Source organism: Panulirus ornatus, chromosome 33 (genome assembly GCF_036320965.1).
Source record: "Panulirus ornatus isolate Po-2019 chromosome 33, ASM3632096v1, whole genome shotgun sequence".
NCBI classification, from domain to species: Eukaryota; Metazoa; Arthropoda; class Malacostraca; order Decapoda; family Palinuridae; genus Panulirus; species Panulirus ornatus.
In genome coordinates, this window is record NC_092256.1 from 25257935 (window position 1) to 25284390 (window position 26456).

Genomic DNA, 26456 nt, shown 5'->3' on the forward strand with positions numbered 1-26456 from the left:
GGATTTTGTGTGATCGGGGCCTGAACATGCAGGAGGGTGAAAGGAGGGCAAGGAATAGAGTGAATTGGAGCGATGTGGTATACAGGGGTTGACGTGCTGTCAGTGGATTGAATCAGGGCATGTGGAGCGTCCGGGGTAAACCATGGAAAGCTGTGTAGGTATGTATATTTGCGTGTGTGGACGTGTGTATGTACATGTGTATGGGGGGGGTTGGGCCATTTCTTTCGTCTGTTTCCTTGCGCTACCTCGCAAACGTGGGAGACAGCGACGAGGTATAAAAAAAAAAAAAAAAAAAAAAATATATATATATATATATATATAAATGAGCATGTTCTGTCACTTAATGGCATTTCTAGGCCAAACACCAAAAACAGAATTTGTGCATATTTATTGGTGGGTGAAACTCATTAAGACAAAATTCCAGGTGTGATTCCATTGGTATTGGGGTAAGTTCAATAATGATACTTTTGCTTTCAGTGGGTTGTGCATCCCACACCCATCTATACCCCTCACAAATTAACGTTCAATCCCATATTCTATGTAGATTTTCAGCCACCTAAACATATAAGAAAATTGGAGAACACTGTCAAAGGGAAATTTTGAGAGAATTTGAGGGACATGAAGGGAAACAATATTGGCATGATGATATATCTTAGAGCTGATGGATCTCATACATAGGCTGATAATATAGCCGATAATGTGGTGTAAGCTTTGAGAATTACGAAAAGAATGTAAAATGTGTTATGCTGAGGAAAAGTCAAACTTTGCATTGTACTCATGAAGATGACAGTCTCTAGGGTTAGATTTGCTAATTTGCAATCAGTAATGCTGATAGATATTTAAAATGCACTAATGAAGTTGTTAAACTTGGAGATAATGTATATATAACAGTATTAATCAATTGCTATAAATGTGAAGCCAGTTATAACTGGTAACACTGTAATGCAGGGACTATACTGTATTGTGTGGGTCTTCGGTCCCTTTCTCTTTGCCTGGAAATGAACTCTCAAAATATGAAAATGGCACGTCTCCATATACTTCCAAGTGATATAATAATGGTTCATTTGTTTAGTTTCATGTCTCCTCTCTGAGCCTGATCAATTGTTTCTATATTTGAGTTGAATAATATTGGAAGATAAGAAGAAAACTGCTGTGCACAATCGAGGTGTGGTCTCTGGAGAGAGTTGTAGCATTACATTTGCACTTCTATTGCTAAATGGTGAAGTTGGTGGTATGCAACCAGTGACCAGAAGGGCAATGCTGTCTTGGTTCGAAGAAGGTCGTTGGTGTCAGCAAAGTGAACCAATACTGTGGCTTTTGTCATGTACCCCCTTTCAGGCAACATCACTTTTTTTTCTTGTCTCAACTTCATTTGGAATGCTGGTATTCAACCTTAATCTCACACAACACAAAAACACATTACTCACACACCTATATTTTCTAATTTTTACCCTTCCCTTACTGACCTAAAATTTATGGTAGAATATCAGATAATTCTCTGTCTGTAATTCATAGCAATACCATTCATGGAAAGGGGCTGGAAGGTGACCCACTTGAATCCCATTATGTAACTAAGATCTACTACACTTCTACAGCCTCAGCTCCTGGCTCTATTTCTTTTAATTTCTGCAATGTTCACATTCTTATTTCTAACCTCTCTTGAAAACACCACCTATTTACCTCTTCCCCTGATCTCTGAATCTAACTCACCAAAGCTGTTTCTCCTTTGAACTATCAGATCTCCAGTTATAATCTCTATCATTGTTTTTACTCCAATGGTGGATATTATATTCCCTGTTGCACAAAAACACATACTGCTTACCTTGTGGATCTTCATTATACTAACTTTGATGCCAACTAGCTCAAAATCTCTGCCTTCCATTACCTTCCTCTTGCATTTAGTTTATTTCCCCCATTAGTCCCTCCAACTCTGGACAACTTTTCAACTATAAGACTTCTTGTCACAAAGCTCTGCTTTCTTCACATCCATTTGCTGTGATCCTCTAAACAGAGGATTTCAACATACATTACAAGTGTTGGCCAGGGATCTACCCAGGACAATCCTTCCCGAATGACCTGGAATAATTAATTAAACCCACTACTTGAGTTCCTCAGTCACAACCACTCTTCCAACATACTTCTTTTTAACTTCTAAACTCTCCCTTTGTTCATTCCTTAGGATCTGACCACAATCTACAAATCTGAGATGAATAATATCATACCTGAAGCACTGGCTACTGATTCAGAAACTTTTGGAAAAATGGAAGCAAATTTCGTAATACCAATGCTGTGAATCACATTTATCAAACTGTGCATTTCTAAGTTTGATTTTTGTTTGCCAGTATTGCCTCTACCACTGACATTAAACTAGGGAAGGGGGCATTCTCAAAAAGGGCTCTTTTCAAAGACAAAAGAGAGACACTGTAAATAATTGCCTGTGATTGTTACCACAAAGCAGCAGGTGACAAACATATACATGTTATGCTACAAATCAAACATTGTGTTATAACTTATTCACTCTCACTATATCATGACCATAAGTGAGCAAACCACCATGTGGTTACATGCCACCACCTGTAGCCTTACATATTTCACACAACACAGACATCCACCTAAAAAGTACCCACTCCACTGAAGTTACACGTGGGCTTTTCTGTGCCAGTAATGGCACTCCATGAACCCAGTGCCATGATCTGTCTATGACTCCTAACTTATAGATTTGTAAGATATGATACTTCTGGCTATCATGTGGGTCAAAACCTCATGACGAGCATTGGGTTACACAGAACTTAGCATGGGGATGTGTCCAGGCCTGATGACAGGGAGTTCCTCTTTTCAAATCCTATTTCTAATGTAAAGCACAAACTCTCATCTTCACTTCCTCATACCCTGCCTTCCCAGGAGTCCCATTTATGTTCCGTACAACTCCCATAGAGCTGAAGAAGCTAGCCACATCCAACAGACAGAAGCATGGGTTATAAAGTTTGGTGATATTGAGTGTGTGTGGGTGTGTTTGTGTGGGGAAAGTGTAGGCCAAGTGAGCAGTAGGTGTTCAGTCTTCATCATGGTAGCTGCATCATGGATGTCAAGGGTCTTCCCCATCATTACATAAATTAGCACTCTATACGCATTTATCTTTGTTCATAAACCCATTATTGTCCTAATTTGGGATCTTCAATTTGTAACTTCTTAAAGATTAAAAAATGAGATAAACAAAGGAGGGAATATCATGCTTTAAAGGTTAAGCAGGCCATCCTAAATGTCAGCTTATACATCTCAGAAAGAGACCCTAATAAGTTGACCACAATTACTACCTTAGCCAACAGCTTCACAGTAACTCACCAAGGTATGTCATTCAACCTCAAGTAAAAAGACCTTTTGTTTGGATGATAAGTCTGCATGTACTTTTACCATTAGAAAAGGAGGCTACTCTAAACCCCCTAAAGCAGCTGTCATAGTCATATTGACCGCTGCTTACAGAAAATAATACCATTAGAAAAGGAGGCTACTCTGAACCCCCTAAAGCAGCTGTCATAGTCATATTGACCACTGCTTACAGAAAATAATACCATTAGAAAAGGAGGCTACTCTGAACCCCCTAAAGCAGCTGTCATAGTCATATTGACCACTGCTTACAGAAAATAATCTACTGGCTCAAACTGTTCTAGGAAATTAAATGAAACTTTAGATTTTTAAGGATTTTCTTTTAAGATGTTTCAAATTCATATACACCTATTCTCTGTATCATTTTATGTAAGATATTCTAAATAAAATAGGTTTCATTTTCAACAAATAAAAGTACAAAAGAATATAATACAAATATTATGAAAATGAATATGAGGCTACACACAAAATAAATCTATTATACTTAACAAAACACTATGTAGGAAAATTTACCTACAACAATGTGGTCATTGCAGTTGAAATGGATATGACTTTTAAGAACCTAATCAGTACACTTGCCACAGTTTTTAAAAACAAAAAATGTTTTTTTTTCTTTTATTTCTCTTGCACTTAAGAGACTTGACACTATTGTTGCTTGCACATTGCTCTCTTCATCAATGCCACACTTCTATAAGAGGTATTGCTTCAGAGATTCTCTATGTCTTGACATGCTTCATGTGACCCTTCCTGAGTTCTTTGGCTATTTGTAGAGTGAAGACCAATTGAATGATACATGCGCGTTACAGAATACCCGCAATGGCTATTGTCATGATCCCTTTTTTGTGGAGTACAGGCATGCCATTTGATCTAAAATATCAACACCATATTTAGTAGTAAAAGCTCACTGTCTCTGAGATTTTTTGTTTCCATCTCCAACAAACAAAGGCAAATGCATTGTGCTTAGCATGATTACATACTTAGTTGGGTTACCTTGGTACTGTCAGATCACAGATGTTATGTTTGAGGATCTTGGTTGTTTAAAGTAGGGCACTTAAATCCTGTGCAAAACAGAAAATTTCTTTTTGGTATGGTTGACTGTACTGAGACTTGTGCTCTTTCCTTTCAGTTTCTCTGTAAGTTTAAAGGATGTGAAAATATTGCCAGTTGTAACATTATAGTCTTTGTCTGTCAATGGTTTGAGGACATGAAAGACAATGTTTTCAGAGAGCAAGTTTTGCCCAGGTGAGTTAATCTTTTCCCAGATACAGAAATCACTGACATTTTGATTCTCCCTGAATCAGACTTAGATATGTCACTTTGATTTTGTAAATTTTTTCTGGTGAGAATGACTGGTAAGACATGCTTTCTACTCTAAGAATGACCTCTAACTGAGTACTGCACTAACTTATAGCAGCTGGTGACAAAACAGGAAGTCTAAACATGTTTGTTTACTGGCAAAAGACAAACAACCTGAGTAAAACTGAAGAAATCCAATAAAAGGAACAATAAATATTACATAGATCTTTTTTCATGCAATTTGCCATTTCCTGCACTAGCAAGGTAGCGTTAAGAACAAAGGACTGAGCCTCAGAGGGAATATCCTCACTTGGCCCCTTCTCCGTTCCTTCTTTTGGAAAATTAAAAAAACGAGAGAGGGAAGATTTCCAGCCCCCCGCTCCCTCCCCTTTTAGTTGCCTTCTACGACACGCAGGGAATACATGGGAAGTATTCTTTCTCCCTATCCCCAGGGATAATTACATAGATATTTCAATAATATAGATATGATTCAAAATAACATGGGAAACAGCGAAGAAATACCACACATGAAATGAATTCAAATCATTCGTCACTATTACCAATTTAGCCATTCTAGATTTATGGTGTGTATCTCAGATGCATCTCCAACTAGCTGTGACCAAATCATATCTTATATCTACACATATCTTCTGGAAAATTCAGAGCATCACAGTCCACTAAAATCATAATCATGTACAATAAAGAAAGGGCTTGTGTTCAAAATGACCACCTTCAATGTTTGTATTAATTCACCTCTAAAATAACCCACCAGGTTGGATGCTTAGTATACAAACTGCTTCTATTGTAAAAAGCAAGGACATGTTTCACAACGACCTAAATCATTCATGAAGGGGAGCAATGTAGTTCCAGTACTTATATATTCATTTGGACAACTATGTTGCAGTGGGTGACACGAGTGTTGATAAGTATGCTCAATTCATCGTAAACGAAACTTCAGCTTGAAGCCAGTCAAGAAAGTCAGTCAGTGGCTCCTTATCTGGATAGTCTGTGAAACTGATTCTTCCTGGTATGGAGGATTGTTATATTAGTAGGATCATGTTGCTTGAAGGGATTGGCAGGACTTACAAGGTAACATTGTGTAAGATTGTGAACAAATGGAGGGTCTAGGTAAGTTACAGTGGGGGTAAAAAACTGCTTGCAAATACTTGGTGTTCACTTCCTGCTAGGACATGATCTAGCTGGTACCACAGTGTTCAACAGTCACCTAGAGTTATGGATTCTCATGAAGGGGGGGTCCATCTGTCGTGTTTGAGATAGAGCCTCCTGGTCTGCAAACTGAGTGCCACCTTGGCAATTGCCAGGCAATCACCCAGCAATACAAATAGCCTAAGTATGAGAAGTGTTGGTGACTGGGATGACTTTGAACAATATGTCCATCATGATAACACAGTTTACCCTTTATTACAACAAGGGGCGAGTATTTAGTGAGGATGATTTAAGCACAGACAATTTTCATATTCCTCATTTCAAAGTGAGTTGTACCTTAGAAGCTCAAAGTGAACTTAGTCATATGGAGTTTGAGGAGGCCAGTTTGCAGGACATGAGGCCCCAGTCTACCTTAAGTATCTGTGTGACAAGTCCAGTGTGGCTTTGAGTTGTTACACAAGAGATCTTGTACCCATTGAGAAATACTGTCACATGCCTAGAGCTGTCACTCTTACCCGTTACCACAAGAGGAGATTCAGGTTAATCCACAAGGCTTTGGTCCCCAAACTATATAAAGAAAAAAAATAAGAGCAAGTACAAATACCTGTGACAAAATTGATCCTATCCCTTTGAATTCTGGCACATGAAGGGAGGCTACAATGATAGGATCTCTTCTCACTTAAAAAATGTAGACTTTGCAGTGACTTAATCCAAGTATTCAAAATTCTAAACAAGTTTGATAAAGTAAATCACAAATATCTTTTCAAAATACAAGAAAATATGGTAACCAGGACAAATGGAATAAAACTCAATGCTAAAAGATGTAGTACAGACATGAAAAAAGCTTCTTTTCCTATAGGTGCGTTGAGCACTGGAACAAGTTACCATCAGATGTAGTGAATACTAAGACTATAGGTACCTTCTAAAGTTGTTTAGACAAATATTTCATAAATTCAGGTGAGAAAAACACCAGAAATAAACTGTATAAACAATAGCGGTAATGGGGACACTAGAAGGCCAGTGTCCAGCAGCAAGGAGTCAGTGATACCTTAAAAAACTGCTGACTGGAAATAAATTTTCTTGTCAAGTTAAACTTTTTTTTTTACCAGACAACCCAGTCTTGAGCCAATCAGGCCTCCTGTTGTCTGTCTTTCTCATGTAAATTGAAAACACAAACAGAGCTTTTCAAGGTAATTTGCTTTTCATTTGTAAAGTTCATAATGTTGCTGACCAGACTTGAACCTAGTTTCCTGTTTGTTGTGTCAGCGGTAGAGCAGCTAATTTCTCAGCATTTTAGGGTGTCAGTTAGTTCTTTCCTAGACTCTTGGGTCATGGTCAACAACTGTGCCCTGAATACCTGCATCCAGCTGTCAAATGGAAGGGCAGGTCATCTCACTCTGATCATGGCTTACTCTATTCATTCAAGACACAAGGCTCCCTGGTATAACATCAATATGATACTGTGCAGATAAATATGTCTCTCATCCCAGTTGGTCCTGGTGTGCCGTCAGCTTACTCTGTGAAAGCCTCCAGTTGTTAACTAGATTCACATATTTTGTCTTGGAACAAGGATATGTAGTGAGAGTTTCTCTGAGAGGTACCACTGTACTTAGGGTCCATAGGATGGACTGCCAATCAGAAGCTAGGTACAGTGAACCCTGTTGTGTAGGTTTGACCTGGTCCAGCTCCTTAGTAGTGTCTCCAATCCTGGGTAAACATGTCCTGTCTTCCACAAAATTGGTGATAACCTGTCAGAAAATCTTGTCTCCTGTAGGGTTCCCAACTGCTGTGTGAAGAATGCCTGCCTGACATGGTTGCAGCCGAATGTTGTGATCTACAGTACGATGGTGCAACCAACATCTATCACCTATCCTACCCCCAGGCATACCTGAGTGGCAAAGTTCCTAATCACCCCTCTACCTGCAATAGCAGACTCTCTTGAGTCCCTAATTCTCCTGCCATCTTGTTGTGCTTATGCCAATGGACAAGCTCAGGTTGGTGATGTATCCTGGGAGAAAATGTGGTTGTGACTCTGGCCACAATAAAGTGGCCACCACACTCATGCAGCAGGGAGGTGTATCATGACTGCTGTTTGAGATGGTCATGCAAAGCTCTGTAAAATGGGGCTGGCTCTGAAGTCCGTATTTCTTTCCATAATGCTAACTGCCTGCCACACATCCTCTACACAATCATGTTGGTTTTGCATGAGGGCTGTTATGCTACAAGGTTACCAGACACTGCCAACACCTTATACCTGCAGTACCAGCCCAGTGATGTGGTCACGGAGGAAATGTAGCCCTGTCACCATCCCCCGACCAAGCCAAGGGCTGAAGACATAGGCCTGTTCTCTGGGCATGGAAATTACTTAGATAGTTATATATCAAATGAAAACTGAAAGACTATACCTGTAGTTATCCAAGAAATGATGGACCTGTAGATAATTTTTTTATACTTGTTCACTGTTTCCTGTATTAGTGAGGGAGTGCAAGGAACAAAAAAAAAATGCCTCATTTGCTCACATCTCTTCCCTGGCTGTTGTAATGCATTGAAACTGCAGTCCCCTATCCACAATCAGGTTCTGAAGACCTTCCCTTGGTTTCTCTTGGCTGTTTATATGTCTTAGTTCAGTCTACTGACAGCACGTTGCCCCCTGTACACTAAATCACTCCAATGTACTCTGTTTTGTGCATGCCTTTCACCCCCTCACATTCAGACCCTGAGCACTTGTCTTATTCACTCCATCCTCCCATCTCCAGTTTGGTCTTCCCCTTCTTGTCCCATCCTCATCTGACCCTTTCTCAACCTCTACTCATTCTCTCTGCACAGAGGTATGTTACCTTCCATGGTTTTGAGTTCAGACACTTAAACTAATGTATTTTACCAACTACTGCATAAAGTTTTTGGTATCCATGGTTTTCCATGGCACCAGCACTTCAGTGGCTGTCAAGTTGCATTCCTCTGACCTAGGTAGCTGTCTTTTCTTTCTACCTCACCCACACACAGGATACTGGTATTCTGTCACAAACATACAATATCTCCTTGGCACACATAACACCTGACATCACTTAACTTGCAAAACTCATTCTTTGTAACTAGATTTTTTCTAAGGTGTGTGCTATGCACTAGCCTTGCCTTTTGGCAAAATGGTAAGAGGAATAGATAGAAGTAGTAGGAAGGAAAAATAGACAGGAGCATTAGGTAGAAGTAGTAGGTGGAAGCATAAGATAAAATTAATAGGTTGGAACATTAGATAGACACATTAGGTAGAGGTTGTTGGTAGGAACATTAGGTAGGAGCCTCTAAAAAGCAGCACTGGAGTTCATCAGCTATGGAGACTCTTTTGCCATGGCCAACCCCTTGAAGGAATTCCTGAAGGGAACAGGCATTAGAGATAAATATCATAGAATAGACATCCAAATTCTATCCATACACTGGGCAAGTATGAAGTGGTCATGGGGTTTTTGTGGCCAAGCCCAGCAGAACAATGTTTCCAGGGTGAGGCTGTATTGCTAGGGTGAGTAATGAGATAGCCTTCTGAGTGGCATAGCTGAGTGGATGCTTCCTATGAGTACGAAGGTGCAGCATCTGTGGTGATATATTACCATCTATAATCTGGACATAACTACAAGTACCATTTCAACATATCCCAAGATCCTTCATGCCCATGATGTAGCTATCGCAATGAAGACAACAAACACTTCTCAGTTACCCTGCATTCTCCACATATGGATGCACACACAATATCACTATGTATATGACCTATAGTCCAGCCTGGTGGATGTGGCCAGCTTCCTGAGCCCTGCAGAAGCCTTATAAAGATAGAGGGGACCCCTGGGGCAGGAATTAAGTCTTGTTCTATGCCTTCCCATTCCTCCTATATTACATTTACTTTTATCTTCACCCCTCTTTGTCTGCTTTGTTAAAAATGAATATTTTGTATATTTCACAGTGCATCTTTTTCCTTACTTGACCCCATACTATTAACACTACATCATCAAATGCAGTACTGCACTGAGTCCTATGGGTAACATGACAAAGTCAAGTGCAGTCCTATGGGTAACATGACAAAGTCAATCAGATGTATTTCCATTGATGTCCTCAAATCTTGCTACCCCAGCTCAGGTTTGATACTCATCTAAGCATCAATCCCAAGGAGTAGTGTTACTAATGTTATCAGTATGTTTATCCAAGGACAGATAGCTTATAAACATGTTAACTGTAGTATTTCCACCTATAATTCCTTCATCCTTTTCCACAATCTCCCTCCTTTCTTCTTCACTCCTGAGTGGTTTTCCCTGTCAGTAGCAAATTCTGGTACCTTCACCTTCATGTGCGATACAGATGATAAACAGAAAGAAAGAAAGGAAAATGAGCATATGAGCTTCTTTGATAATATCATATTCATGTACATGGTAAAAACATTCTTTGTCTTTCTTTCATATTTGTCTGCCATTTCCTACATTAGTGAGGTGGCGTCAGGAATGGATGAAGAGAAACCTCATTCATTCACATCTGATCTCTTGCTTTCATCTGTAATGCACCATAAACACATTCATCTGTCCAAAACTAGAACCTACAGACTTTTTCATGGTTTATCCCAGCTGTCCCATATTTCCTGGTTCAACAAAGAACAGAATTTATATCTAGTGCATATTAACATTATAAAAGCCCTGCAAAATATATCTATTTCATGTGTAATAATCAATTAAATATATCATGTAAAAGCCATCATAAATAAGGAAATCCAAAACACAATAAAATAAGGCAATATTGGCAATCATACAAATATATTTAGCTTTGGCTACTGTGATGGTCTTAGTCTTAGACTAGAAGCATCAGAAGATTCTGCAGCACTTGCAAAATAATCCTTTGCATGAAAGATTTCTGGAGGGTGAAAAGAGACTTGTGGAGATACTGGAGTTCTTGTTGGAAGCTGTTCCCTCTTCTGAAAAATGGGATAAACAGTATCTTAAGAAAAATTTTTGCTATTCACGAAGCTCATTTGCACATAAATGAAAAGACTAGTTTTGGATACTGCTCTGAATTCTCATAGGTACCAATCAGTTCACTTTAGCAGACTGTTTAAAAATGTCAGTCTAACATGTAGCTAATACAACTTATCAACTTACAAAGAAGAATGGCTTTATAACTGTTGTAAATCCATGACCTGAGCCAAGGTCTCCCTCAGCTTGGCTTACAGATGCCTCCATCTTAATAAGGTCTTCCTTAACTCGATTAACCAGTACTTCCAAATAGTCAATGCTTTGAAAACTTCTCTGAAGGACCTGAAATGCAGTGAAGTGAAAACTCAGATGGTACTACATCACTGTATATGTATAACCAACACCAATAAAGAAACTACTAGTCTTACTCATTTACAGCATGACTATTTCAAAATATGAATATCAACTTTAAATGAATGCTGTATTTCGATGTACTGTACTTTAAAATGCTTTATGAGTGACTAAGATATGTTTTCTTAGAAAAGAATATGGTTTTCTAGTAAGTTTACATAAAGGACAGATTATGAGGGTATTTGCAAAAAAATAAGATGACACGATCTTGCACAATACACTAAATCTGAATTTCATCTTGAAGTTGTACAAAAAGCATGTTACCCATCAAAATCATGTATGTATTTCTTAATTACCTGATAATGTGAGTACACCTGAGGTACTAATATGTCCAAAGTGTGTCGACTCTCGCTGCGAGTCTGAATAAAGAGATATAAAAAACAACTGTATTACCATATCTACCTGTAGGTTGCACAATTAAGTGTTCTTCACAACAAAATATTAAGACTTATGTATAAAAGAATAAAATGAAAAAGAGGCTTTCTTTATTTGAAAATCCTAGAGAATGAGTTAAAGTAATGCATGACTGATTGTTATTTGTTTCCATTGGAGTTTCTTTGCTAGATAACAATGCAGTTTACTCCCTTTGGATACAGGATCACTGCATATGATAAAAAATAATTCCACTAGCATCCTCAGCTGAAACATCTCTGGCTCTACTCAGTTTACGAAATGTATCTGTCCATCTCTTTCAGTCTGTGTTTTCCAGGTGCTACCTCGCTGATGTGGGAAACGGCGATCAAATATAATGAAATAAATAAAACATATCTTATTATTTTACCATACTTAATTGCTGTTTCCCACATCAGTGAGGTAGTGCCAGGAAACAGATGAAGAATGACCCATCCACTCATATACACATATATATACAAAAACATACACTTATTTATTATATTTATTTTGCTTTGTCGCTGTCTCCTGCATTAGCGAGGTAGCGCAAGGAAACAGACGAAAGAATGGCCCAACCCACCCACATACACATGTATATACATACACGTCCACACACGCAAATATACATACCTATACATCTCAATGTACACATATATATACAAACACAGACATATACATATATACTCATGTACATTATTCATACTGCCTGCCTGTATTTATTCTCATCGCCACCTCCCCACACATGGAATAACAACTCCCTCCCCCTCATGTGTGCGAGGTAGCGCTAGGAAAAGACAACAAAGGCCCCATTCGTTCACACTCAGTCTCTAGCTGTCATGTTATAATGCACCGAAACCACAGCTCCCCCTCCACCTCTCCACATCCAGGCCCCACAGAACTTGCCATGGTCTACCCCATACCCCATACATACAGGCACATATACATTTTTTATTTATTTATTTTGCTTTGTCGCTGTCTCCCGCGTTAGCGAGGTAGCACAAGGAAACAGATGAAAGAATGGCCCAACCCACCCACACACACATGTATATATATACACCTCCACATATGCAAATATACATACCTATACATCTCAGCGTATATATGTATATATACACAGACATATACATACATACACATGTACATAATTCATACTGTCTGCCTTTATTCATTCCCATCGCCACCTCGCCACACTTGAAATAACAACTCCCTCCCCCCTCATGTGCACGAGGTAGCGCTAGGAAAAAGACAACAAAGGCCACATTCGTTCACACTCAGTCTCTAGCTGTCATGTAAAAATGCATCGAAACCACAGCTCCCTTTCCACATCCAGGCTCCACAGAACATTCCATGGTTTACCCCAGACACTTCACATGCCCTGGTTCAATCCATTGACAGCACGTCGACCCCGGTATACCACATCGTTTGAATTCACTCTATTCCTTGCACGCCTTTCACCCTCCTCCAGGTTCAGGCCCTGATCACTCAAAATCTTTTTCACTCCATCTTTCCACCTCCAATTTGGTCTCCCACTTCTCCTCATTCCCTCCACCTCTGACTCATATATCCTCTTCGTCAATCTTTCCTCATTCATTCTCTCCATGTGACCAAACTATTTCAAAACACCCTCTTCTGCTCTCTCAACCGCACTCTTTTTATTACCACACATCTCTCTTACCCTATGATTACTTACTCGATCATACCACCTCACACCACATATTGTCCTCAAACATCTCATTTCCTGCACATCCACCCTCCTCTGCACAACTCTATCTATAGCCCACGCCTCACAACCATATAACATTGTTGGAACCACTATTCCTTCAAACATACCCATTTTTGCTTTTCAAGGTAATGTTCTCGACTTCCATACATTCTTCAATGCTCCTAGAACTTTCGCCCCCTCCCCCACCCTATGATTCACTTCCGCTTCCATGGTTCCATCCACTGTCAAATCCACTTCCAGATATCTAAAACACTTTACTTCCTCCAGTTTTTCTCCATTCAAACTTACCTCCTAATTGACTTGACCCTCAACCCTACTGTACCTAATAACCTTGCTCTTATTCACATTTACTCTCAGCTTTCTTCTTTCACACACTTTACCAAACTCAGTCACCAGTTAATGCAGTTTCTCACATGAATCAGCTACCAGTGCTGTATCATCAGCGAACAACAACTGACTCACTTCCCAAACTCTCTCATCCACAACAGACTGCATACTTGCCCCTCTTTCCAAAACTCTTGCATTCATCTCCCTAACAACCCCATCCATAAACAAATTAAACAACCATGGAGACATCACACACCCCTGCCGAAAATCTACATTCACTGAGAAACAATCACTTTCCTCTCTTCCTACACGTACACATGCCTTACATCCTCGATAAAAACTTTTCACTGCTTCTAACAACTTGCCTTCCACACCATATATTCTTAATACCTTCCACAGAGCATCTCTATCAACTCTATCATATGCCTTCTCCAGATCCATAAATGCTACATACAAATCCATTTGCTTTTCTAAGTATTTCTGACACACATTCTTCAAAGCAAACACCTGATCCACACATCCTCTACCACTTCTGAAACCACACTGCTCTTCCCCAATCTGATGCTCTGTACATGCCTTCACCCTCTCAATCAATACCCTCCCATATAATTTACCAGGATACTCAACAAACTTATACCTATGTAATTTGAGCACTCACTTTTATTCCCTTTGCCTTTGTACAATGGCACTATGCAAGCATTCCGCCAATCCTCAGGCACCTCACCATGAGTCATACATACACTAAATAACCTTACCAACCAGTCAACAATACAGTCACTCCCTTTTTTAATAAATTCCACTGCAATACCATTCAAACCTGCCGCCTTGCCGGCTTTCATCTTCCACAAAGCTTTTACTACCTCTTCTCTGTTTACCAAATCATTCTCCCTAACCCTCTCACTTTGCACACCACCTCGACCAAAACATCCTATATCTGTCACTCTATCATCAAACACATTCAACAAACCTTCAAAATACTCACTCCATTTCCTTCTCACATCACCACTACTTGTTATCACCTCCCCATTAGCCCCCTTCACTGAAGTTCCCATTTGTTCCCTTGTCTTACACACTTTATTTACCTCCTTCCAAAACATCTTTTTATTCTCCCTAAAATTTAATGATATTCTCTCACCCCAACTCTCATTTGCCCTCTTTTTCACCTCTTGCACCTTTCTCTTGACCTCCTGTCTCTTTCTTTTATACATCTCCCACTCATTTGCATTATTTCCATGCAAAAATTGTCCAAATACCTCTCTCTTCTCTTTCACTAATACTCTTACTTCTTCAACCCACCACTCACTACCCTTTCTAATCTGCCCACCTCCCATGCTTCTCATGCCACAAGCATCTTTTGCGCAAGCCATCACTGCTTCCCTGAATACATCCCATTCCTCCCCTACTCCCCTTACCTCCTTTGTTCTCACCTTTTTCCATTCTGTACTCATTCTCTCCTGGTACTTCCTCACACAAGTCTCCTTCCCAAACTCACTTTCTCTCACCATTCTCTTCACCCCAACATTCTCTCTTCTTTTCTGAAAACCTCTACAAATCTTCACCTTCGCCTCCACAAGATAATGATCAGACATCTCTCCAGTTGCACCTCTCAGCACATTAACATCCAAAAGTCTCTCTTTCACGCGCCTATCAATTAACATGAAATCCAATAACGCTCTCTGGCCATCTCTCCTACTTACATACGTATACTTATGTATAACTCTCTTTTTAAACCAAGTATTCCCAATCACCAGTCCTTTCTCAGCACATAAATCTACAAGCTCTTCACCATTTCCATTTACAACATGAACACCCCATGTACACCAATTATTCCCTCAACTGCCACATTACTCACCTTTGCATTCAAATCACCCATCATTATAACCCTGTCTCACGCATCAAAGCTACTAACACACTCACTCAGCTGCTCCCAAAACACTTGCCTCTCATGATCATTCTTCTCATGCCCAGGTGCATATGCACCAATAATCACCCATCTCTCTCCATCCACTTTTAGTTTTACCCATATCAATCTAGAGTTTACTTTCTTACACTCTATCACATACTTCCACCACTCCTGTTTCAGGAGTGGTGTTACTCCTTCCCTTGCTCTTGTCCTCTCATTAACCCCTGACTTTACTCCCAAGACATTCCCAAACCACTCTTCCCCTTTACCCTTGATCTTCGTTTCACTCACAGCCAAAACATCCAGGTTCCTTTCCTGAAACATACTACCTATCTCTCCTTTTTTCTCATCTTTTAGACGCTCCAATCTGAGCCTTCGAGGAGGATGAGCACTCCCCATGTGTCTCCTTCTTCTGTTTCCCCTTTTAGAAAGTTAAAATACAAAGAGGGGAGGGTTTCCAGCTCCCCGCTCCCAACCTCTTTTGTCGCCTTTTACGACACATGAAGAATCCGTGGGAAGTATTCTTTCTCCCCTATCCCACATATACATATTCATACTTGCTTGCCTTCTTTCATTCCTGGCGCTACCCAGCCCCACATGAAACAGCATCACTACCCTCTGCTTCAGTGAGGTATCGCCAGCAAAAGGGACAAAAAAGGCCACATTCGTTCACACTCAGTCTCAAGCTGTCATGTGTAATGCACCGAAACCACAGCTCCCTATCCACATCCAAGCCCCAAAGACCTATCAATGGTTTACCCTAGACGTTTCACATGCCCTGGTTCATTCCATGATAACAGTTTCTTCATAAATGCAGAAACACCACTAGGAGAATGAAACATGAAAATCCTGGGAATAGAATCTACCATAATCAAGCATCATGATAATAAGGTACTGAATGACTATCAAGGCATGTACACATTACATCTAATTATTGTATAGAAACTTTAGTTCTAAAAAAATTAAGTATTATCAACTGTGCATGAGTGTGTGTTGCAAGCTGTACGTTAACCTTCTGTCCAGTTTTACACGAGTGAGTACATCCAAGAGATATCAGGTCAAGGTCATGTAGAGGGAGACTTTGTGCCTTAATATAGCAAGATATCAGGTAGTGTAAATACATGTTCTTTCAAAGATGAATATGCACTGAGAAAAGTTGGTGGAGCAGGAAATACCATACTCAAAATGAAATACAGCCTTCTAAATGGAAATGCCATTAAAAAGACAGTTTCAAGAGTAAGTTCTGATAACATAATACCAAAACATCTTCTTCGGAGCTCTGCAACTTCCAAACTGCAAACCTAGCAAGAGCACAGAAACAATCAACGTCTTTTGGAGTAAGAACTTCGTTAATGAGACTGTACCCCTTTTCATCATATGATGATGACACAGCCTTACCAAAAAAGAATTTTAATACATGGCATATCCACTTGAATTTGGAAGCTAATAACACCACAATATCAAGATAATATAGGAACCAAACAATTGATGCTGAAATAAAACAAGTAATAAACTGAGGTGGTACTAAAAAGGATCAGTAAGAGAAGAAGCACCACAGAAGAAAGGAGAAAGATATTATGAGTGTAAGATATAATACAGAGGGTGAGGTAAATACAAGCAAAGTTTACCTTGTCCAGAGAAAATTTTGCTTGAACTAGTTTGTTAAATCAAGAAAAATGGTGTACTTACATACTCAGCTATTATACAGATAAAAAATAACCATCAGAAGCACATTACCTAAACACTTAAAACAATTAGCCAATGATGCCCACATGCTCAACTGAATGTTGTAGGAGGTACTGCTAAAACCCGAGGATCACACTCATACAAATGTAGCTTAGTGAGATTAACCCAAAGCAAGTCTGTGCAGTTTCAAATGGGTCAAGGGGGTCCATTAAGGTGGAATAATGTGTCTAATTTCAGAGACACTTCTATTCACTTAAGATTGTCATGCAAGTTAACAACCAAATAACTAAATCAAATTTCAAAAAATCAATTTCTACAAGAAAAACTGTAAAATGTCTTTAGGATCAAATTTCAAAATTCATTACCAGTAAACCAAAAACACAACACATATTCACATCTAATGCTTACCCTGTCCAGAAGACTGCCATATTCTTCTAATCTTGTCAACATAGATTCCAGTTCACGATCAAAAGCCACTCCCTGTAACATTAAATAAATTATGAAACTGCAGAAGCTGGTGACTGAGTTTGGTAAAGTGTGTGAAAGAAGAAAGTTAAGAGTAAATGTGAATAAGAGCAAGGTTATTAGGTACAGTAGGGTTGAGGGTCAAGTCAATTGGGAAGTAAGTTTGAATGGAGAAAAACTGGAGGAAGGAAAGTGTTTTAGATATCTGGGAGTGGATCTGGCAGTGGATGGAACTATGGAAGCGGAAGTGAATCATAGGGTGGGGGAGGGGGCGAAAATCCTGGGAGCCTTGAAGAATGTGTTGAAGTCGAGAACATTATCTCGGAAAGCAAAAATGGGTATGTTTGAAGGAATAGTGGTTCCATCAATGTTGTATGGTTGCGAGGCGTGGGCTATGGATAGAGTTGTGTGCAGGAGGGTGGATGTGCAGAAAATGAGATGTTTGAGGACAATGTGTGGTGTGAGGTGGTTTGATCAAGTAAGTAATGTAAGGGTAAGAGAGATGTGTGGAAATAAAAAGAGCGTGGTTGAGAGAGCAGAAGAGGGTGTTTTGAAATGGTTTGGGCACATGGAGAGAATGAGTGAGGAAAGATTGACCAAGAGGATATATGTGTCGGAGGTGGAGGGAACGAGGAGAAGTGGGAGACCAAATTGGAGGTGGAAAGATGGAGTGAAAAAGATTTTGTGTGATCGGGGCCTGAACATGCAGGAGGGTGAAAGGCGGACAAGGAATAGAGTGAATTGGATCGATGTGGTATACCGGGGTATATACATATATATATATATATATATATATATATATATATGTATATATACATATACATTATCCCTGGGGATAGGGGAGAAAGAATATTTCCCACGCATTCCTCACGTGTCGTAGAAGGCGACTAGAGGGGACGGGGGCGGGGGGCCAGAAATCCTCCCCTCCTTGTATTTTAACTTTCTAAAATGGGAAACAGAAGAAGGAGACATGCGGGGAGTGCTCATCCTCCTCGTAGGCTCAGATTGGGGTGTCTAAATGTGTGTGGATGCAACCAAGATGTGAAAAAAGGAGAGATAGGTAGTATATTTGAGGAAAGGAACCTGGATGCTTTGGCTCTGAGTGAAACGAAGCCCAAGGGTAAAGGGGAAGAGTGGTTTGGGAATGTCTTGGGAGTAAAGTCAGGGTTTAGTGAGAGGACAAGAGCAAGGGAAGGAGTAGCACTACTCCTGAAACAGGAGTTGTGGGAGTATGTGATAGAATGTAAGAAAGTAAATTCTAGATTAATATGGGCAAAACTGAAAGTTGATGGAGAGAGATGGGCGATTATTGGTGCATATGCACCTGGGCATGAGAAGAAAGATCATGAGAGGCAAGTCTTTTGGGAGCAGCTGAATGAGAGTGTTAGTGGTTTTGATGCACAAGACCGGTTATAGAGATGGGTGATTTGAATGCAAAGGTGAGTAATGTGGCAGTTGAGGGAATAATTGGTATACATGGGGTGTTCAGTGTTGTAAATGGAAATGGTGAAGAGCTTGTAGATTTATGTGCTGAAAAAGGACTGGTGATTTAAAAGAGTTTAAAAAGAGAGATATACATAAGTATACGTATGTAAGTAGGAGAGATGGCCAGAGAGCGTTACTGGAATACGTGTTAATTGACAGGTGCGCGAAAGAGAGACTTTTGGATGTTAATGTGCTGAGAGGTGCAACTTGAGGGATGTCTGATCATTATCTTGTGGAGGCGAAGGTGAAGATTTGTATGGGTTTTTGGAAAAGAAGAGAGAAAGTTGGGGGGAAGAGGGTGGTGAGAGTAAGTGAGCTTGGGAAGGAGACTTGTGTGAGGAAGTACCAGGAGAGACTGAGTACAGAATGGAAAAAGGTTAGAACAAAGGAGGTAAGGAGAGTGGGTGAGGAATGGGATGTATTTAGGGAAGCAGTGATGGCTTGCGCAAAAGATGCTTGTGGCATGAGAAGCGTGGGAGGTGGGTCGATTAGAAAGGGTAGTGAGTGGTGGGATGAAGAAGTAAGATTATTAGTGAAAGAGAAGAGAGAGGCATTTGGACGATTTTTGCAGGGAAAAAAATGCAAATGAGTGGGAGATGTATAAAAGAAAGAGACAGGAGGTCAAGAGAAAGGTGCAAGAGGTGAAAAAGAGGGCAAATGAGAGTTGGCGTGAGAGAGTATCATTAAATTTTAGGGAGAATAAAAAGATGTTCTGGAAGGAGGTAAATAAAGTGCTTCTCACATCACCACTACTTGTTATCACCTCCCCATTAGCCCCCTCCACTGAAGTTCCCATTTGCTCCCTTGTCTTATTGATGATGAGTTTGAGAAGATATATTCTATTGGATCTACGTTACAGTACCCTAGATCTTTCATTGATAAATCCCTTAAGTTAGCAAAGAAATCATTTTATAGAGTTGAGCCCAAACCTCCCATTGACACCAAGAATCTTTTAGTTCTCCCTTTTAATAATAATTTCACTTTGCTTCCCATGTTGCTTAAATCCTTTAATGTAAATGTTGCCTTTAGCAACAATAATACTATAAAGAATATCTTAATCAGGAATTCACCAGAAAATTCTCTTGGTTGCATCTATAAAGTTCCTTGTGGAAACTGTGATAAATTCTATGTTGGTAAGACTGGTAAGGATCTTTGTTAGACTTAAGCAACCTAAATATAGTATAAGAACAGGACAAGAGTCAAATGCCTTGTTTAATCATGTTAAAAACTATGATCATTGTATTGACTGGAGTAACGCCATCTCAGTTTTTAACTCTAACTCTATTACCAAGAGAAATTTCACTGAATCTTCTATTATCAAATACACAAAGAATTATAATCTTAATATTAGTGATGGTCTGTACAAATTAGATAACTTTATTGTTGAGAAGATTTGTAAAATGATAAGTTTATGAACGCTCATTGTATGTTTTGGACAATCACATTTACCAAATGGCGTCCTAGCTTCGTCTCTTCGATGTATATCAACTGACTGTTATATTTCTCTCTTGCGTCTCCCCTGATGATGTGATTATTACACGAAAGTGCACTTGGGAACTTTTCGTGTTTCATTTTCCCCGTAGACTCATAGGAATATATATATATATATATATTTCTTTCTTTTAAACTATTCGCCATTTCCCGTGTTAGCGAGGTAGTGTTAAGAACAGAGGACTGGGCCTTTTTTGGAATATCCTCACCTGGCCTCACTCTGTTCCTTCTTTTTGAAAAAAAAAAAAAAAAAAAAAATGAGAGGGGAGGATTTCCAGCCCCCCACTCCCTCCCCTTTTAGTCGCCTTCTACGACACATAGGGAATACGTGGGAAGTATTCTTTCTCCCCTATCCCCAGGGAATATATATATATATATATATATATATATATATATATATATATATATTTATATATATATATATATATTTTTTTTTTTTTTTTTATACTTTGTCGCTGTCTCCCGCGTTTGCGAGGTAGCGCAAGAAAACAGACGAAAGAAATGGCCCAACCCCCCCCCATACACCTGTATATACATACGTCCACACACGCAAATATACATACCTACACAGCTTTCCATGGTTTACCCCAGACGCTTCACATGCCTTGATTCAATCCACTGACAGCACGTCAACCCCGGTATACCACATCGCTCCAATTCACTCTATTCCTTGCCCTCCTTTCACCCTCCTGCATGTTCAGGCCCCAATCACACAAAATCTTTTTCACTCCATCTTTCCACCTCCAATTTGGTCTCCCTCTTCTCCTCGTTCCCTCCACCTCCGACACATATATCCTCTTGGTCAATCTTTCCTCACTCATTCTCTCCATGTGCCCAAACCACTTCAAAACACCCTCTTCTGCTCTCTCAACCACGCTCTTTTTATTTCCACACATCTCTCTTACCCTTACGTTACTCACTCGATCAAACCACCTCACACCACACATTGTCCTCAAACATCTCATTTCCAGCACATCCATCCTCCTGCGCACAACTCTATGCATAGCCCACGCCTCGCAACCATACAACATTGTTGGAACCACTATTCCTTCAAACATACCTATTTTTGCTTTCCGAGATAATGTTCTCGACTTCCACACATTCTTCAAGGCTCCCAGAATTTTCGCCCCCTCCCCCACCCTATGATCCACTTCCGCTTCCATGGTTCCATCCGCTGCCAGATCCACTCCCTGATATCTAAAACACTTCACTTCCTCCAGTTTTTCCCCATTCAAACTCACCTCCCAATTGACTTGACCCTCAACCCTACTGTACCTAATAACCTTGCTCTTATTCACATTTACTCTTAACTTTCTTCTTCCACACACTTTACCAAACTCAGTCACCAGCTTCTGCAGTTTCTCACATGAATCAGCCACCAGTGCTGTATCATCAGCGAACAACAACTGACTCACTTCCCAAGCTCTCTCATCCCCAACAGACTTCATACTTGCCCCTCTTTCCAAAACTCTTGCATTCACCTCCCTAACAACCCCATCCATAAACAAATTAAACAACCATGGAGACATCACACACCCCTGCCGCAAACCTACATTCACTGAGAACCAATCACTTTCCTCTCTTCCTACACGTACACATGCCTTACATCCTCGATTAAAACTTTTCACTGCTTCTAACAACTTGCCTCCCACACCATATATTCTTAATACCAATATATATATATTGGAGGTGGAAAGATGGAGTGAAAAAGATTTTGTGTGATCGGGGCCTGAACATGCAGGATGGTGAAAGGAGGGCAAGGAGTAGAATGAATTGGATCGATGTGGTATACTGGGGTTGACGTGCTGTCAGTGGATTGAATCAGGGCATGTGAAGTGTCTGGGGTAAACCATGGAAAGTTGTGTGGGGCCTGGATGTGGAAAGGGAGCTGTGGTTTCGGGCATTATTGCATGACAGCTAGAGCCTGAGTGTGAACGAATGGGGCCTTTGTTGTCTTTTCCTAGTGCTACCTAGCACACATGAGGGGGGAGGGGGATGGTATTCCATGTGTGGTGAGGTGGCGATGGGAATGAATAAAGGCAGACACTGTGAATTGTGTGCATGGGTATATATGTGTGTGTCTGTGTGTGTGTATATATGTGTACATTGAGATGTATAGGTACGTATATTTGCGTGTGTGGACGTGTATGTACATACATTGTGTATGGGGGTGGGTTGGGCCATTTCTTTCGTCTGTTTCCTTGCGCTACCTTTTTTTTTTTTTTCCAAAGGAAGGAACAGAGAAGGGGGCTGGATGAGGATGTTTCCTCAGAGGCCCAGTCCTCTGTTCTTAACGCTACCTTGCTGACGCGGGAAATGGCGAATAGTATGAAAGAAAAAGAATACATACATATATATATATATATATATATATATATATATATATATATATATATATATATATACATATATATTATATATATGGTTTGGGCACATGGAGAGAATGAGTGAGGAAAGATTGACCAAGAGGATATATGTGTCGGAGGTGGAGGGAACGAGAAGTGGGAGACCAAATTGGAGGTGGAAAGATGGAGTGAAAAAGATTTTGTGTGATCGGGGCCTGAGCATGCAGGAGGGTGAAAGGAGGGCAAGGAATAGAGTGAATTGGATCGATGTGGTATACCGGGGTTGATGTGCTGTCAGTGGATTGAATCAGGGCATGTGAAGCGTCTGGGGTAAACCATGGAAAGCTGTGTAGGTATGTATATTTGCGTGTGTGGACGTGTATGTATATACATGTGTATGGGGGTGGGTTGGGCCATTTCTGTCGTCTGTTTCCTTGCGCTACCTCGCAAACGCGGGAGATAGCAACAAAGCAAAAAAAAAAAAAAAGTATATTATTCTATTTATTTCATTATACTTTGTCGCTGTCTCCCGCGTTACAATATCTATATATATATTATATCAACAGATCCTATGAAAATTCTACCTAATGGTCAAAATGAGATTAAATTTCAAAACTATTTCATTGTCATATCTATCTTTTGCTGGGAATCATGCTGGGTTATCTGACATAAGTAAGTTGTGGGTGCATTTTCATAAATAAAACTGGTATATTTCAACCATGTTATCAAAAATTAAGACAAATCTTAACTGGTAGGAGGTTATTCAAGATTTTCATCGGTTCTGCTGACTTCATATGGAGGCTATTCGAGATTTTCATCGGCTCTGCTGATTTCATATAAGCAAATGACTTAATTAATCCAATACTTTCCCAGAGACACTACAGTCGCCTTTCCTAATACAGTTAAACATCGAACTCCAAATCATAATATACAGGTAGTTCTGTAATAAAAATGAAGTGTATAAAGCAGTGGAGTCTTAAGTAACCATTTTACAACGCTACCAGAAATGCAGAGCTAAACGGGTAAAATACCAGACATCCGATGGTGTAGTGATGTCTGATTTGCCAATGCTTTTTATGCCACTAAGCACAAGAGTAAGACACTTAAGGAAGACAGTACAGCCCGTGAGTATGGTGGCACAACGTTTGCCCTACCCTTTAAGGGTTCATTAAAAAGTCAAGCTATTATACCCAAGGGTTTTCCTGTCGTCATTAAGGGTTTAATGGCGAATTAATTGCAAGAAACATTTATTCACTAACCTCGGGTGTTGCGTCTACTTGTAAATAAGTAGAATACTCTTCTGCTGTCTGCTTAAGTAGCTGGTCTCTCTTTTCTGCATCGTAATCACCAGACATTGCAAGCAATCTAAATATCTATCTATCAGTAAAATGGGTCAGTATCTCTTTTCCCCCAGACATAAGCTGAGACGATATGTTTGTTTTGATTATCAGCTGACTCTTGGCACATTTTCTTTTTCATTCAATGTAACAAAGAAAACGAGTAGCGATCATATATTGTAAGTACGACACTAAAATTTCGTTAGTTGTGTCTCTACAAGGTCTTCTCTGGGCTGTTACATATTAAGTATACCATGAAAGTAAAGAAAAGTGATCTGACGCCTCTCTAGCGTATTAACTATCATGTTCAGGTACATTCAGACTTGGACATAGTGGAAAGAAGACGTCAACACTTCCACCGTTGTTGGACGTAGTTCATCATTCTTGCACATGGTTTCAGACTATCATATGTTTTGATCATCAGTTTAGTTTACATTAGCTTTCCTCACATTCAAAATATATAGGAAAAGTATATAACAACTCACAACGTTACTAGAAATTTAGATATCACGAGACCTTATCCCAACTTCCAGAGAAGTGATGCTTAGCTATTGATGATTATTGTTTTCATTTGGTTTCGCATAATTTCATTGATTCGTGAAATTTTCCATACGTTTCCTGTGGTTAGTTGCCATAGTTTTGAAAGTTTCCCGGCCAAAAAAGCCAACCATTTTTACAGTTCCGTTGAAAATCAAAGAAAATTAGGTCAAATACTTTTTAAGATTATGTAATTGGTAAAATAATAAATCAACTTCCTATAATAAAAGCACTATGTATCCTTGCACCATTAAAGACAATGCACTCTCTATAATAAAAGTACTATGTATCCTAGCTACGTTAAAGACAAACCTTTAATATGACGTTGGAGAGACTGTAATATATATATATATATATATATATATATATATATATATATATATATATATATATATTTTTTTTTTTTTTTTTTTTTTTTTATACTTTGTCGCTGTCTCCCGCGTTTGCGAGGTAGCGCAAGGAAACAGACGAAAGAAATGGCCCAACCCCCCCCCCCATACACATGTACATACACACGTCCACACACGCAAATATACATACCTACACAGCTTTCCATGGTTTACCCCAGACGCTTCACATGCCTTGCTTCAATCCACTGACAGCACGTCAACCCCTGTATACCACATCGATCCAATTCACTCTATTCCATGCCCTCCTTTCACCCTCCTGCATGTTCAGGCCCCGATCACACAAAATCTTTTTCACTCCATCTTTCCACCTCCAATTTGGTCTCCCACTTCTCCTCGTTCCCTCCACCTCCGACACATATATCCTCTTGGTCAATCTTTCCTCACTCATTCTCTCCATGAGCCCAAACCATTTCAAAACACCCTCTTCTGCTCTCTCAACCATGCTCTTTTTATTTCCACACATCTCTCTTACCCTTACATTACTTACTCGATCAAACCACCTCACACCACACATTGTCCTCAAACATCTCATTTCCAGCACATCCACCCTCCTGCGAACAACTCTATCCATAGCCCACGCCTCGCAACCATACAACATTGTTGGAATCACTATTCCTTCAAACATACCCATTTTTGCTCTCCGAGATAATGTTCTCGACTTCCACACATTCTTCAAGGCTCCCAGGATTTTCGCCCCCTCCCCCACCCTATGATTCACTTCCGCTTCCATGGTTCCATCCGCTGACAGATCCACTCCCAGATATCTAAAACACCTTACTTCCTCCAGTTTTTCTCCATTCAAACTTACCTCCCAATTGACTTGACCCTCAACCCTACTGTACCTAATAACCTTGCTCTTATTCACATCTACTTTTAACTTTCTTCTTTCACACACTTTGCCAAACTCAGTCATCAGCTTCTGCAGTTTCTCACATGAATCAGCTACCAGCGCTGTATCATCAGCGAACAACAACTGACTCACTTCACAAGCTCTCTCAACCACAACAGACTTCATACTTGCCCCTCTTTCCAAAACTCTTGCATTTACCTCCCTAACAACCCCATCCATAAACAAATTAAACAACCATGGAGACATCACAGACCCCTGCCGCAAACCTACATTCACTGAGAACCAATCACTTTCCTCTCTTCCTAC

The 26456-nt window shown here is 39.9% G+C and overlaps 1 protein-coding gene across 1 annotated transcript; it reads right to left on the minus strand.

Moving 5' to 3' along the window:
- Positions 1–10615: 10615 nt before the first annotated feature.
- On the minus strand, positions 10616–24491 carry Blos4 (biogenesis of lysosome-related organelles complex 1 subunit 4). Its single transcript, XM_071682062.1, has 5 exons — positions 24276–24491; positions 17639–17710; positions 11498–11560; positions 10977–11132; positions 10616–10792 (listed from the first exon to the last, which is right to left on the minus strand). The coding sequence occupies exons 1-5, from the start codon at positions 24369–24371 to the stop codon at positions 10649–10651; spliced, it is 531 nt and encodes a 176-aa protein (XP_071538163.1). The 5' UTR covers positions 24372–24491; the 3' UTR covers positions 10616–10648.
- Between the last annotated feature and the right edge of the window lie 1965 nt (positions 24492–26456).